The 16,159-nt window shown below is 33.4% G+C and overlaps 1 protein-coding gene across 2 annotated transcripts in view; it reads right to left on the bottom strand.

Moving 5' to 3' along the window:
- ATP9B (ATPase phospholipid transporting 9B (putative)) overlaps window positions 1–16,159 on the bottom strand; it is a 153,692-nt gene that overhangs the window by 111,097 nt on the left and 26,436 nt on the right. For both annotated transcript variants that reach the window (XM_041464291.1, XM_041464292.1), the window contains exons 3-5: window positions 15,452–15,602; window positions 11,884–11,997; window positions 8,183–8,291 (exon numbers count right to left, since the gene is read on the bottom strand). In XM_041464291.1, the coding sequence (XP_041320225.1) occupies window positions 8,183–8,291; window positions 11,884–11,997; window positions 15,452–15,602 (374 nt within the window). The remainder of the gene's footprint in view (window positions 1–8,182; window positions 8,292–11,883; window positions 11,998–15,451; window positions 15,603–16,159) is intronic.

Raw genomic sequence — 16,159 nt, 5'->3', positions numbered from 1 at the left:
AAGAAATGCCTAAAGATTTAATTCTAGAAAATAAAAATATACAAAGCTGAAACAGGAGTTTTTCATTTTCTAAAGCTGCCCATTCAGTAACTGCTGTGAACAACTCACCCAAAAATATACACATTTTCCAATTTAATTTCCATACATTCTGTAGGGTATTATTATTTGTAAGACTCTTAAGTTTTAGCATTCTTATTTGATGGACTGGAAAACTGAGACAGAAAGGTGAAGCTATTGTCCTAAATATGTTATTATTGATCTCAGTGGAATTCAGGAGTTCTAGTCCCAAGCCTACAACTTCAAAATAAAGTGGCTTCCCTGAGTTAAAAACAAACCAAAACCCAAAATCCCCTAAGGATATATACACACACACATATTTGAATAGCCTGCTGAGCTGAAATACACCCCCTGTAAGTACGATCTTCCCTCAGCAGAAATACTACCATGATTCCAAGCAGCAGGTATAAGATGGAAAGTATGTCAAAACATGGCAAGGTGTTAGAGTTCTAAATGACAAGTGGAATGAATTAGAACAGAAGACACAAAAAAGCACAGAATGAGCATCAAAAAGTTTGAAGTTTAATCAAAAATACTATGAGTGGCAGATTTGTCAATGCACAGCCACAGCTCATTTATACTAAGTATAACAAAAAAAACTAGGGTAGGATGCAAATCCATGAGACCTTCTCACTACAACTCTCAATAAAGAGAGACCATAATTCCTTATATTTACATTTAGTAAAAGGCAGTAGGAGTCACATTATGAGTAATTATTTGGAGTACTTGCTCTTTAAAATTTCATGCAAAAGCGGCAGTTGCTTTATGTCTAATTCAGTCAATAATAGATGTAATTCTGTAACATACAGCTAATATTTAATATATTTTCCATTAAAATAGCACTTCAAAAATGTGCAATGTCAGGAAAAATCACAATTTTTGTTTGGCCTGTCTGCAAAGTTACTTCTGAGAGCCAGACTTTGCTACTGATAGTTACCTTTTACACTAGTTCCATTTTTCACTCGCCAAAAGCACTTTCTGTCCTCTGCTCTCAAATATAAGAGAAATGCTACCTTCAATAGATAAATTTGTGAGGGCAGAGGAAGTAGCAGAAGATTTCAGAAGGTATAAAAAGCTGTAGCAAGAACATCAGCAATTTTCTACAAGAGTTTTGAGATACCTATGGAAATTAAATTAGGGTCAATGCATCAAAAGCTTTTTTTTTTTTTTTAATTTAAAGCAACTAATACTAAAACTCAACCACTAAAGGAACTGTCTGACATAAAATCAATACATTTCACCTGCTTACCTGCACAAACCTGTGAATTCTCCTTAAAATTTCAGAAGTTTTGACTAGAAATATGTACCAGTATGTACCAGAAGAAACATTGTAACATCGCTTTCTAAGTTTGCTGGCTTTTTCAAAAGAATAGCATTACCTATATTGTTTTCTATTCTTCTGCTAACACTTTTCATCAATTTATCAGTCAATCACTTGATGATAGCAGTATCAGCCACAAAAATTCTAGCACAAGCTATGTCAAGTCTCAGATCTACACTACATATACGGTCATGTATGAGTAAAACTACACAAGGTACTAACCAAATGCAACTACTGGCAATTTTATCAGCTTAAACAATGAGATTTTCCACAATCAGGCCATAACTGCGCCTACAGTAAAGATCAAAAGACACTAAGCCTGAAAGACCAAGAGAAGGTAGAACATTCATGTGCAACATGATGTAGGGCAAACATAAAGCAAACATTTTTGGTGCCAAGTACACTAAGAGGAACCCACACTGCACCTCTGTTTGTAATTCATCTAGCAACTCCAGGAATGTCACTTAATGAATTGAAAAGTTTCCTTATCAGACTGTTTTCTAGGTGGCTTAGTATAAAGGAGAATGCTCTCTTTATTAGACATTAACATGTCTTGTTGGATCAACCTGTACATCCTCACACATAAGGAAAAGGCCTTACATACACATAGGACAATTCTACAATAAATTTGAATGGCATGATATATTACATTAAATACTAAATGATAAAATGTGGCAGTAATTAAAAAAGTGACTTGAAATTCTGGAAAGTCAACATGAACGCTTTTTTTAGGCTAGCAAAAATGAGACTCATTAGATACCATTTTAGAGAACATTAAAACAATGCAATACTACATCTTCGTGAAGATGCATTTCGGAAAAAAAGGCACTGAATGTTATTCACTGCATAAATTATTTTTGCAAACTATTTTTTCTCTAAAAACATCTCCATAGCAAAACACACTTCACCATCTGTGTAATTACCAATAAAAAGTCCAAAGCTGTCAGAAGTGGCTGTGCATCCAGACTTTATAGTCCACCAAGGCGCAAGGCTTTCGCCTAAAGCAATGTATAAAATTATGCAGAACAGGAACACTGAAATGTGTCTGCAGTAAGTCATTATACTCCCGAGATAAACCAGTTTAAATGAACTGCAATGATTTGAAAAACTAATAAATATCTCATATGTGCTAACAAGTACTTCACACAAAGTAACAGGAAATGAAGTAAACAAAATGTGGGTATAAACTACGCTTCTTTTTATTAAAAAGTGTCTCCATCACCTGACTGCTACTCTTGAAAGAGCAGACACTTCTGAAAACAGCATTTTCAAATTCTTCTAAAATTGCTATTACACCTTACCCATGGTACCTTTAATATTGTCTGAAGTACTGTTTGTGGAGTTAGTAATAGCACTTGCCTCTAACCCATAAATATAAAACTCTTTTGACTGATGGCAGTGTAGACCATATGAAAGCTCTTCCTGACTGTCAGCATAATTAGAGTACACATAACATAATGGGGAGTTGGAGGAGAACACAGCAGGCAGGCAGTGAAGAAAAACAAAGTTCCAGTGAGCCCAAGGTGAGGATGCTGATTTTTCAGACCAAGTGCGGTCTGTAGGTTGTTCTTTCAAACTATCTTATGTAGTAAAGAAAGGTCAGTCTTTTACCACCAATTGTAAAATTCTACAAAAAAACTTCCTAGCTTCTCTCCTATGTGTCCTGTCTACTCTTGGGTGAAATTCTTCCTTATCCAATCTCCTCAATACTGCAAAAAAGTGGAATAACAGTCCCCTTGATTTTTCCTCTCTTCTGGCTCTATTTAAAATTCTCTCTTACATTAAAATTTCAAATTCTGTTCTGTTGGTAGTACTGATTCCATAATCAGATAAAATTTATGTAATTTTCAAAAAACTTGTCTGTTGCAAATGGTCTGGATATCAGGAATAAAATCATCCATAGGTCTGAAATGTTACAAGCAATAATGACCTAATGTGGTACCTTCTAGGCTCAGATACAGTGTGGTTTCTTAATGGACTGGCTTTTCAAAGCAGAGGGACAACCTGTTCTTGAAGAGCTGAAATTCTAACAAAAAAAAAATTGAAATCACTTTGGGTCTCCAAAAGAAACATACTAGCTTTCATACTTTTTCCTCTTGTATAGTAATTACTGGTTATTGATATTTTCTTAATTTCACACAATTTTAAATGTATGCTTTCAACTTTGTTACATTCCTTAATAGCTTTTAAGGATACAGCCAAGACCTAAGCTTTCACACTTGAATCCTGGATGGAATTATTTCATTGAACTTACCTCTCCTGACATTCAATTTTTCTTTTGCTTTGCATGTTGCAAAGTGAGAGTTCTGCAACATGTTAAACATTACGAGATAAAGTGACAGATGCAGGCATCTTCTGCCACTAGTAGTTGTGACTGTAAAAGTAAGTTATTCTTGATCTTTTTTTTTTCTTGGAAACTTCAGTAACACTGCACAGACAAACCTCACTAAGAAAGGTTCAGAACTGCCAACTTCAAGAATGGAAAGGGAGAAAAGAAGAGTTAAAATTGCTTTACAATTTTATTATCCAAATAGGCTTTTCACAGGCTAATGAAATAGATAATAGCCTTTATATAAGCTTGAGGTGATTCTACTTCAGAATAGCAGTCTTTTATAGGCACTTAACTGGTCATACCTAAGTGCACAAGAGAATAAACTGTGTCAAAAGTATAATTGTCCTTTAGGTGAGAAAAACAGACCTCCCAATCCTGCATGCCCAGGTTTAATTTTTTTCCCTATGCAGTCTTCTACTCTAGAAAAGGATATGTAGGTGAACTGCTCTGAAACAGAAATTCCTCCTTCCAACTTCAACTTGAATGCTGACTGAAAACTGTCTATTGAGGATCTGCAGAATTTCATATGCAGCAAAGCAGATTTTGCAGCAAACATCTTGATAAGATTAGGACAGCAGAATTCCTCATACACTGAACAATGCAATATATTCGATACAAAAATCAAGCATCAAGTAAACAAAGAAAAAGAATCACATGACAGACACAAGACACTTAGTGTAAGGTACACTTAACTGACTTGCTCACTTAAAGACTTCAACGCATTTACTGATTTGCATGTTTCATCACTCGCCATGAAGGGTTCAAAAAATAGAAACAATTCAAACTTCATGGTTAGCAGGTTCATCAACTCACAAAGTGCAAAGTTACACACTGCAAATTCAACAAGGGGTGACCATCCAATATGGCGAACTTTTCCATGTTACATGACAAATAGGGAACTGTATATCACTGAATATCTCATTAATCAGAATTAGCCTACAGATGTTAATCTGGTCAATACCTGTCCAACTACAAATAAGTAACATTTGAAAGAGATGTCCCATCCCCCCTTGATTTCCTGCTCATTATTATTTTTAAAAGCTGATTACAATAAATACATATTCAAATTTTTTAATTAGTAGAAAGAAATTCTAAGTCTTCAACAGGTACTAGCATGAATACTCTTATCCTCAAAAGTTGATAGTTGTTACACTAGCAACATGCAAGTCATAAGACAGCATTCACATGTTTCACATGTTTAGGATTCCCCAAGACTAAGGAAGACTCCAACAGAAAGTTAAACCTGATAGATAGTTGCAGACTTTTCAATTTTAATCTTCTGCAGCACTGTATAAAAAAAAATTAGTTTACAAATCAACCGACCCACACTATCTTTATGGAAGTAATCACAACTTAGATCCCAATAATTTCTACTGCAAAAAATATGTTTATTTTCCTTTAGTAAATACATAATTTGGAAAACAACTAACTAGATATTATTTTCATTAAATTTTCGTTTTTATCAACCAAAACTGAACACTGAGTCTTGTTAATTTTAAGTTTTTCCACTGTCCAGTTTGAGCATGGGCAACCTGCTTAACATCCCTATGTCAGTTTCTCTCACTTTAAGGTGGAAAAAATAAATATTTCAAATAGAAGACTGTAAAACTAGCACAAGTCATAAAATCATTAGGAAAAAAAAAATGCTAGAGCAGTATAAAGTGCAGTTCCACTCTGAAAAGTGACTCTTAAGAGTGACGTCAGTTTTCAGGCTTTTAATTAAATCAGTATCAAGTTTGTTCATTCACAAGAAACAAAGCCTTCTTTCTCCAAACTATTAGCCTGTACTTTAGTATAGTAGGCTTAACCAAATTTTTCCACTTGAACAATACTGTCAATATGAAAAAATTAGGTAATTATATTGAAAGTTATTTTTTTAAATAGTGTATGGAAGCAAAGTACTTGATTTTATTAATTTACACAGATAAATAAAGCTACATCTTTTATAACATGTAAAAAGTTTTGGTCTAATATTATGACGGGAGGAAGTCCCATTTTTTGTACCAAAATTATACCTCTACTTGTCAGAATATCTCATTATGGAAGAACCCTATAGTAGGAAAAAAGTGAAATTTATCACTACTTATGATTTTATATATGGGTTTGTGGCAACATGTAGTACAACTCTGAGTGATGACTGCAGTAATGTTTTCACTCTTAAAATTAGTTATTACTCAAAATTGTTAATTCAATGATCACACATAATTGTCAACATGGGATTCAGAGTTCATTTTAAGCAGTTTTTGAATCTTTACTTCTGTAGAGGACCAGTCTTCAAAAAACACATAAAATAGAACAAAATTCAAGTATGAATTCATGATGGCACTGACACCAAAATCTGAAAGTCAAAATGACAAACACTCTTGTAGGTTAAAAGCTGATACCCTTTTTTTTAAAAAGGGGCATTTTTAAAGCTTCTTTTTAATAAGTCCCTTCTCTCTATGTGTCAGTTCCTGATATAACTGCTGGGCTTTACCCATACATTACTGTATACTACTTTTAAATCTCTAAGGTGACCAAATCTAATTTTCATTGTCACCATCCTTATTTCTAGAAGAAGCCACAAAATGAAGGGTTTTTCAAATACATATACCCTCATAAAATATTTCATGAGCAGGGAAAGAGGAAATTGCAATCCCAAAACTTGTACTTAAATGCTGCTTAAATGTCTGTTAACTCTAACACAGGTTTAAGAAACAGTCACAAAAGGCACCACACTTTGCTCTTAAAAGAGCAAATGCCACTCTTAACATGTACATCACAAAGGTAACCATAAAATGTACATGTGTTTCCTGAATTAAAAATTTCAGATTACTAACACTGTTGCTGAATAGGGTAAGATTGTACAATCCATTTCAAGGTGAGTGTTCAGTGGCCTACCATGAAAGATCTAAAAAATGAATAGGCTAACTAGAAGTTTAAATTACAACTTTGAAACAAAAGCCATTAAGAGTCCATTTCCTAACAGACTGTATTAATGACTGTAAAAAAGATCTGGATGCCAGCAGTAAAACCCTTGTGTTAAACAAATTATAGTTATGCCAATTGTCCCATATGCCAAATTTCAACAGCTGTACTTCTAAATGTTGACAACACTATCTCAGACTGACAAGGAAAGAAAGAACATGAGACTATTCCCGACAGTTGCTCCCTTCAGGATGGAAACTCCAAAAAACAATACAAGTATCCACACGGCAAGGAAGCAGCATGAATGCCTCTCAGCTGCTAAGTTATGCCATCTCTAACAAGATTGCTGACTGTTTGTTTACCTCCCAATTACTCCAAAAAATGGGAACATACAGAACATACTTGTGTTAAATTACAAGCTTTTAATCCATTTATTTTCTGGAGAGAATATTATCCAGAGCTACTCCATGAGTTTAGTTTCTAATCAAGATTCCAAAACCTGGTGATGTTACTCTTCCCACTGACTTTCAGAAAATATTCACCAAGATATACTAAAGAGTGCACTGAAATGTATGTTAGGAAGAAGTAAAAAGAATTTACATTTGGCACAATGTCTGCCATATACTCTAACTGCCTTAGGTACCGCCTCAAATTCCCTTAACTTCCCCCTTTTAGAATTTTTATGCCAAGGAAAATCATTAACAAAGAAAAAAAACCTTTTGAAGGTAATAGCAAGGTCATATTGTAAGGTTATTAACTAGGTTTGATAACAATTTTTTGCCTCTTTCTATGTGGTACTATGTTCTGAATCTAACAGTAAGAAGTGCTAAGCACATAAAAGTGAAGAGCAATGCACAGTTCTCTCTTCTGCCCACGTTTAAAATTTACAATATCCTACCAAATGTAATTGTCACTTCACATCTGAAGTGCTTCACTTCCTTAAAAGTCTTCACAAAAACCTGTTAAATGTGTTGAGTCCAAAAAAAGTCATAACTGATTTCTCCTTTCATTAAAGAAAACTGGCTGTTCCATATTGCATGATCAAACAGACTTCAAATTACATGCAAAAATTCAAACTAATATTTTTTATATTGAAGCTGACTTACAATACACCTTCCTTTTCTTGAGCACAAATATATCCACCAAATTTGAAAAGCTCCAGGGAATTTTAATTAGTTTCATTATTTACTACTCCTTTATTTCCTATATATGATTGATACATAGTTAACAATGTTGTTGAGTTACTGTTCAGCATCAATTTCAGAGGTAAATTGCTCTTCGACGTCAGGGTACTAAACACCAGAATTCTTAAAAAATATATACAATTATATACATACATCTTTCTTTGACAAACACCCAAATATTTATCAAAATTCCTAAACAGGCCAAATTTAACAAACACATTTGTCTAAGGAAAATCACTTGCTTTATTTAGTTGAATGTAAGTTTCATACTGAGTATTACAGCTGGAAACCATTAGTTATTTCTTTGAACTGAACGCCTGCAAATATATATATAAGAAAAAGATTAAATATTTTAAGGATTTATAAAATGGAGTTGCTAACCTCGTACTGTCAGCTTGCTATATAACTGTGAGTTCATTTCTTTGTCTCTCTTGTAACGTCGAAATTCATCAACAGCTTCCCGTACCACTGTGACCGTCAAAACAAATCCCTGTTAAAGACACAATTATGCAGTTCAGAATTCTAAGTGCTAGAATAGAAATAGACAAGTAGGAACACTACACAGAGTAAGAACATGTGCTCAGAACATTTACTTTTCTTTTTTTAATTTGAATTTGAGTATTTTATTCAGTAAATTAAAATAGTATCTTGGTTTAGTCCAGGAAAAACAAAATCAGACTTGCACATTGTACAAATATAATTAACTACCTGCCCAAATACATATAATTTAGACAGCATTTCAAAATGCAAAAAAGGAAGATGTTTTGGATTACTTAAAGACAGCCTTTATAATTTCAATAAGCTTATTTCCTTATCATCTACAAACTTTAGGGCTTTACCAGAAACATTTAAAAACCCTCCAATTCTAATGCTGAAAATTTGCCTTTTTCCTAATAAAAAGAAAAAGATAAATGGATGGCTAGTTCTATAATTTTGCATCTTAAATGTAGCTATTTAGCAACACATCACAAATAAGGACAAAGGAAAAGGGATTTGTTCTGAAAAACTAAGTGTCTAAATGCTTTGGCTGCTCCTTTCACAGACAAGACTACTGCAGCTTCTACTGGAAGTGCACAGAGTGCTTCACTCAGCTGTGATGGTCTCTGGCTAGAAAGGGTGGTAAGCTAAAAAACACAACAATTCAGGGGTAAGCACATAAATTTCCTCTCTACCTCTCTAAATCTCCTCAGATCAGATCTTCTGGCTTAGACTCAGCACTTGAGTTTTTCAAAGTTCATCAATGAAAGAGAAAGAAAATTTTTACCAGTAAAAGGACCTTTCATTATTACAAGATGGATTTAAAATTAAAATATTAACAAATCCACCAACAAATAAGATTCTACATTATCTATCTAGCTTCAGACAGACACAACTTTATAGAAGAAAATGTATGCCATTAGATTTCTCTTGCAGAAGTCCACAGTTTGCCAAACTTCCCCTAATATCCCAGCAATATGAAAGGAATGAAGGTGTAGAGTTTTCCTAAAAGTGCTGACTAAAATCCTCCTACCAATTTTAGCAATGTTTTGCAGTTCCAGACCAAAGTTCCAAGGCTTATCCAGCTGTGACCTTGTAGTTTAGCACTACTTATTTGTTCAAGTTTACATTGGCTACAATTGTAGTGGAACTACATAGAACAAAAAATGGCCTATGCAAAAAACATTCTCTTTTTACTCCACAGGGCATAATTGAATGAAAAAAAATCAGCTTTTCTCCCTTTCTGACAGCAGTATCTTCATATGCTTTGGCAATATAGATATTTAAGCAGCATAAAAAAGGGCACTCCTGAAGCACCTTCAAACATATTTCTCATTTGCACACACCTTGTTACTAGACAGTAATCAAAACACAGAATGCAAGGTGTTACTTGCAAGAATTTCCTCCAACAGCCTCTTGCTGAGCAGCTGAGTACAGTTGACCTCATGATTATGAGGAACAATTTAAAAAGACACTTCTCCTTTTACTCACTTGCTCAAAGGAAATTGATATTCTTCCAAAGGAGAGCTAAAATTGTGAAGTCAGTTTAACAAGGGAACCTGTCATCTTTCTTTAACTGTAAGCAGGTAAGTATCTTTAATGTACTGCCTACAATCAAACCTGTATCCTTCAAAACTTTTTGTATGCTGGAGTGCAAACGAGAAGTCTATTCCCTAAAGCAATTGAAAATAAATTAGCAAAATAGTCTTGTTTTAAGAACTTTGGGGCTTGATATAACTGTATCTGTGTTGTAAAAAACTGTTGAAACAAACCACAGGCAAAAAAAATCCAAACAAAACAACGCACAAAATCCACATACACCATCAAAAAAAAACCCAAACAGTTCTAGCAATAGTCAGCTTCTAGTCATTTGGTTTTATGTATCAAGGCAAACAATTTTCCTTTAAAATGTTGAGAGTAAATACAAGTCATAGCTACTCCTCTGATTATTACTGAAGATTTATCAGTAGTTACATGTCCTTCAAAAAAACCTACAGTTATCTGTTAAGCAGCAGAAGCAGACCAACAGATCAGACTTAAATGTTTTGTTTTTTCCTCATAGATGCTTAGCTTTGCTCAACATTCAATTGCTGCCTTTTACCTGGAAGTTGATTATTAGTAGAAAAGCTATTAAAGCAGAATCAAGTGAGTTTAGCAAAAAAAACCATACTGAGATATTGGTATTTTCAAGCTATATGTGAAAACTGGGATGCATAATTCAAAATACCTTTGAATAATACAAACATATTTATAAAGAACAGATCACTAGTGTTCACAAAATACAGTACTTTCTCCCTTTGAGCAGGATAGAAATGAGCTGAGATGCTAAGGGTTTACCTGTTTATTTTCCTTACTATCCCACTAATGTATAGTGCTGTACACAGTACATCATGGTGAATAGAGCAACTTCCGGACAAGGCTGACTTCTGTCTTTTTTTACTCTGTCAGTGACAAAGATTTGTAAATACCCATTTAAAATCCCACTGTTGAACAAGCTTTCTATCTTGAAAGTGGTTTTTTGTTGCAGAAGAAGCAAAATTCTGGGAAAAGAGGTGGGAAGAACATCTAGGATGGTCTCTCTATTTATCCATAGTTAAAAGAACACACGTTACAACAATTAAAACAATTAAATCAATCCAGAATATTTACTCTATTGACTTCTTAAGAATGACCTTTACTCAAGCAGTCAGCATGTCACAGTTCTTCTTGAATACTACTGAAAATAAATGCTACTGAAAAATACCAATTTTCAAAAAAAGTTTAAAACATAAGTCATTTGCTCTTCCTGCCTTTAAACCTAGTGTGGAGGGACTGGGAAGAAGATGAAAGAAAAGGTAATGTTCTGGTTACAAATAAGAAAATAATTGCAAATCATGGCAATATAGCTGGCAGACTACCAAAAGGGTCATCTCTGACAAGAAATCAGTTTTCAAACCATAGGAAACCTGAGTCAGAAGCAAGTGGTTTGAGCAGTTTCCCAAGAAAATACTGCAGAGAGCTCAATAATAAAAAGATGTATCAAAAGAAAGCCAGTGCAACTGGCAGGGTGATCAATTAGGAGAAGCATGTTTAATTAACAACTTCTTTTCAAGGAACAATTTCCTCCTGATTTACCCACGGCTTAAAATATTTTATCTCAATTTTTGCGAGAAAAGGTTGTGATCAAAACTGATACAGAAGGAATGCAAAAAATTTATGCTCACAATTCTGGCCTAGTCTGAAAACACAAAATAGTCACCAAATAACAATAAATGGAAAGGTATTTAACACAGAAATTACCTATGTTACCCAGTAAGTTTCTTTAGTAGCTTGAGCTTTTTTTGCTGGTTGTTTTTTTTTAAACTTGAGTGACCAGCAGGCAGCATGGAGCATTACACACTGACATGCTGGTTAACAAAAACAACCTCGCCTGTGGGGCAGAGGCATAGCAGGCAAGTGGAAGGGAAGGCTGTCAAAGAACAGCTTTCAAATAGGCATTTTACTTCTGTTATGTTCTTTGACCACTGTAGTTTACCAATTGCAGGTTTATGCAATGTACATAGACATGAACCTTTCATCGACATTAAAACCCCCAAATTTCCAGTTAATAGTATTTTTCTGTTTACCAGAGGAGCCCAGTATGTGTACAGGTAGCCTATTTTCAGTGCTGGTACAAACTGTGAGCAGGACACGATGAGAAAATAGAGATTCAAGAAAAACTTGAACTGTTCATATAAAACCTAAAAGGAAAAAGAAAGTAGATAAATGTCTTAAAATTCCCATTCATAATATACATAAAGTATACTTTTTCATGATAGGAGATATAAAAGCATTATATGTCATACTGTTATAGATGGCATTATTACAGTACTTATATAGCAAAATATATTATATATCATCACACACTACTACATTATTTTAATATTATACTGCTATTTTTATATTATATTGTTATTTTTGTTGAGAAAAATACATTGATAGTATTGCCTCTTTTCACTCTAAAAAACAATTTGCTAAATTTTGAAAATTTTGAAAACTGGACTATGTATAAAGATCACTGTACAAAGATTTAGATATTGGTATTAAGATAGATTTATTACTAAATCAAATATTTGATTTAAACTCAGAGCTAATTATCCAACTTTTAAGTGAAGCCACGGTAAACTTATAACAGAATACATTCTCTCATACTCCAAAGCAATGTCAGATGCAGAGATTCCTTTGGTAATTAAAAGCACCACTTCAGCAAGCACATCTTTCTCAAGATTGCTTTGGTTGTAATTACAATGCTAAGAACATTATTCACTTTATAGAATTTTGAATCTTCAAAGTCTTCACATATATCTTCAATAAGCCAGGGTAATATGGCACCTCCAGCAGCATTAAGAGAAGTGGTTACTGAGCTTGGAACACTGAGACTTAAGAAAATGAATAACCAATTATTTAAAAGATAAAACATTCAAAATAGATCAAAAAGCCACATTCATGGATTGTCTCCATCTTTTCATCTTAAAATTCAGTTAATATTACAATGACTTTTGCACAGAAATGAAAGTTATTTTACTCACATTTATTGCTCTTACCAGTCCAACATTATTACTTAATTAGGTAAAAACCTATGTGCTAGAAAAAAATATTCAGGAAAGTTCAAAGTGTTATTCTGGCAGGCACAACGAAGTACTGGTACCTCAAAGCTGCCAGTTCAGTTAGACACTACCAAAACAGCCTCCAAGCATAAGATTTTTTTTAATAGCATGGAATGCTATTTCATGACTTAACAATAAAACTGTAAAGATAAAAAAGTGAAATCAGAAGTTGTCAAGAAGGTCAGATTCTTCTTCCAAAAGGCAAGTATTTCAGGCTGAACCTGCACCTTATGTTGATCCTGATGAAGTTCATACACTCATTTCAGCTAGTATGTTTAACTATTTACAAAAACTTGATACACCCGATCAAAGAAAAGCCCAGACAGTACTTTAGGAGGTGCAGATCTTGTAGGAGAAGGTGGAAATTAAAAAGCACCTTCCTACAAATCTTTTGAATCCTGGCAGACCACTGACAGTTCATTCAATACAAAGCTAAGCACTTCAGCCCTGTTAAGCAAATTGAAAAGTCTCCAGCTACATAAAATTAATGAAACTACTGCCTTGAAGTTCAGGAGAGGTATCTTCAAAACCCACCCATCACAAAAGATATGTTTTATGGAAACTCATGCAAAATTCCTAAGCAGCTGTATCAAGATGTATATGAAATTGTTAATGGAAATTAAACAGACTGGTATAAAGGAAAAAGCAGCAAGTATTTTATGGAATGTTCAGAAATTTGCTGATATTTTAGAAATGTTACAGCTCTTTTAGTCAGCAGGTAAAATTCTGTTAATCTAAGCATTATTTTAAGTTTGTATTTGGATATGAAATAATTGAATATTACCCACTGCCAGCCTCAATGTTTAAAAAACTACAGAAGAGAACATAAAATTTCATATGATGAAAATCTCAACCAGAGAAGACCACTGGAGTCAATATTTATGATTTTGTTATATTTATGGGTTTGGAACCAATACAGTGATGTTCCCTACAAATTACTTCTAGTAAAGCAGCATAAAAAAGACAGCTACACAATATTTTAATAAATGAAAAATCTTACTTTATATCTAAAATTAAAATTTGAAAACATTTCATTTTCAACTATTAGGCTTTATATTTAGGATCTCACTTCATTTTGAAGTTACTATTGAGTTTTCAAATACTAGCACCAAATTAAAAATCTGACTTCACCTATTGGGTAAAACCAAGATTTTTAAAAGATCAGAAAAGAACAAACATTCTCTCTCACAATAGGGAATTGCAAACTATGTCTGATCCCTATAAGGAACGCGAATCTGGTTCACGATTTGTAATCCACACTGCAGATTTCGAGTTGCAATAATCAATGGCTTACTATATGCTTAATGAATTTTGTGACCTTTAGGAAAGCATATGTGGCTTAACCAATTTCAGTGTATTTAATAATTTAAACTTTGGAAGAAAACATTTATTTTGTCCAATAATGATGAGAATATTTTATCCACATGTGATAAGTGACATTTTATTTTCCTGACAGGAGATCAGTCTTAATTACAAGGCCATTATTTTTTTGTTGTTGTTTTAATAAGGAAATGCATTACAAAACACCTGCCAGTCTTTGGACTAAAGAGGCCAGAAGAATAGAATCAATACTCTTATAAATCAGCATGATCACTCAAATAAAAAATTTAAGACAAAGCATTCAATGTATTCAAAAGTACAAGACAGTCAGTCTTTGCTATGGGACACAGGACTCTTGGATGGTATTTGTAAAAATATGACTAAAAGTGTAATACTAAAATTTATAATATCACACTAAGATACATTTTTAGGTTTAACTACTGAAGTTTCAAAAATTGTTTCTCTGTTGCTAACTTTCATTATAACAACACATTTTTAAAAAAACTGTGAACTAGACAAAACTGTAATGTCTCTTTTGTCTTCACATACATGGTGTATAGTACAAGCAGAAAACTGAAATTAAGGCACAATATGGCTTCTTACAAAAAAAGTGACAAAAAAACTTTTCACTCCACAACTGAAGTATTTGCTGAAGAACAGCACTCAAAGTCAAAAATACCTGCAAAAAGACTGCAATAACAAATGCAACTCTGAAAAGCATTAAATTAGGCCTACTTGTGATACAAATTGAAGATGTCAGTTGTTTTTGTTCTTTAAGGAGCTGTCCATTTTGGAATTCATTATTTATTATACTTTCAGTGGCAAGGAGTATGAGGAAAGATCCATGGGACTAAATTGAAATTTTCATCTATTTACTTCTCAAGTGAAATGAATCCTTTGCATGTAGAACTGTTACTTTTTTAAAAAAGGATTATAAATTTCTAATGCTGAATAGAAAAGTGCAAAGAAACTCATCTCAAATTTGAAAAGCTTCATTGCATTCCAACCACTCAAACTGCAATTAAGTACATGTCCCTTCAAAACCCAAACAATTTAATAAAAATGCAGACTTACGCTGAAACTGTTAATTTTCATTGAAGTCATTGAGACAAATACAGAAAGAAAAAGAAGGACATGGTAAAATAAAATTATCTTTTTGTGGATTAGTCAAAAAATACTACAGAACATACAGTCAAGCACAACACCAGAAAATGTTTAGTGGCCTTACCCCAGGTATAAAGGTAAAGATGTTGTACTTTTGATTTTTTATGGCGTTTTTGGGGTATTTTTCTTCACACTTTTCAGGACACCCAAGCCACACTGTGCGAGCCTTCAGGTCTTTCTTTCTTCGACAAATGTTTATGAGCCAATCAGAACAACTGAAAAGAAAGACAATTTAGTTTATTTTAAAACTAAAAATGCACTATACAAGATCACAATTTCCAAACCCTGAATTCCTGAAGGTAAATACCTAAGAAAAACAGGCTAAAAAAATGTTTTCCACATCTGTATAAGCAAGCTTGATGTTCGCTTCTAATATTTAGAGCGATTCAGAGTAATGAACTCACCCAGACATACGCATAGATAAACACTTGCACATTCTTTGCTGAAAATCCTAATAAACTAATGAGAAGTTTCACTACACCATACCCTGACACAGGTTCAAAAAATTCAAGTTAATAAGATTCTGCATTATGCCTTATAGTCTTTTGGCTAAACTCTTTATCTTGGATTACTGACATTCAGATTATGCTAATGATTGAAGAGGAAATAAGGCTTCTGTTTGATACAGTTCAAAAGATTTCAGCAGTTTTGGATACAATCACCACATAATTTGCAAATCTTCAGCTTCCTCCATACCACTGCTAATGCCATACTGCCAAATGTTAAAAAAAAAAAAAAAAAAAAAAAAAACAAAAAAAACAAACCAAAAAAA

The sequence above is a fragment of the Pyrgilauda ruficollis genome, unplaced genomic scaffold (assembly GCF_017590135.1).
Source record: "Pyrgilauda ruficollis isolate IOZ18807 unplaced genomic scaffold, ASM1759013v1 scaffold178, whole genome shotgun sequence".
NCBI classification, from domain to species: domain Eukaryota; kingdom Metazoa; phylum Chordata; class Aves; order Passeriformes; family Passeridae; genus Pyrgilauda; species Pyrgilauda ruficollis.
The sequence above is the reverse complement of the archived record's forward strand: the minus strand, read 5'-3'. Positions and strand labels throughout refer to the sequence as shown.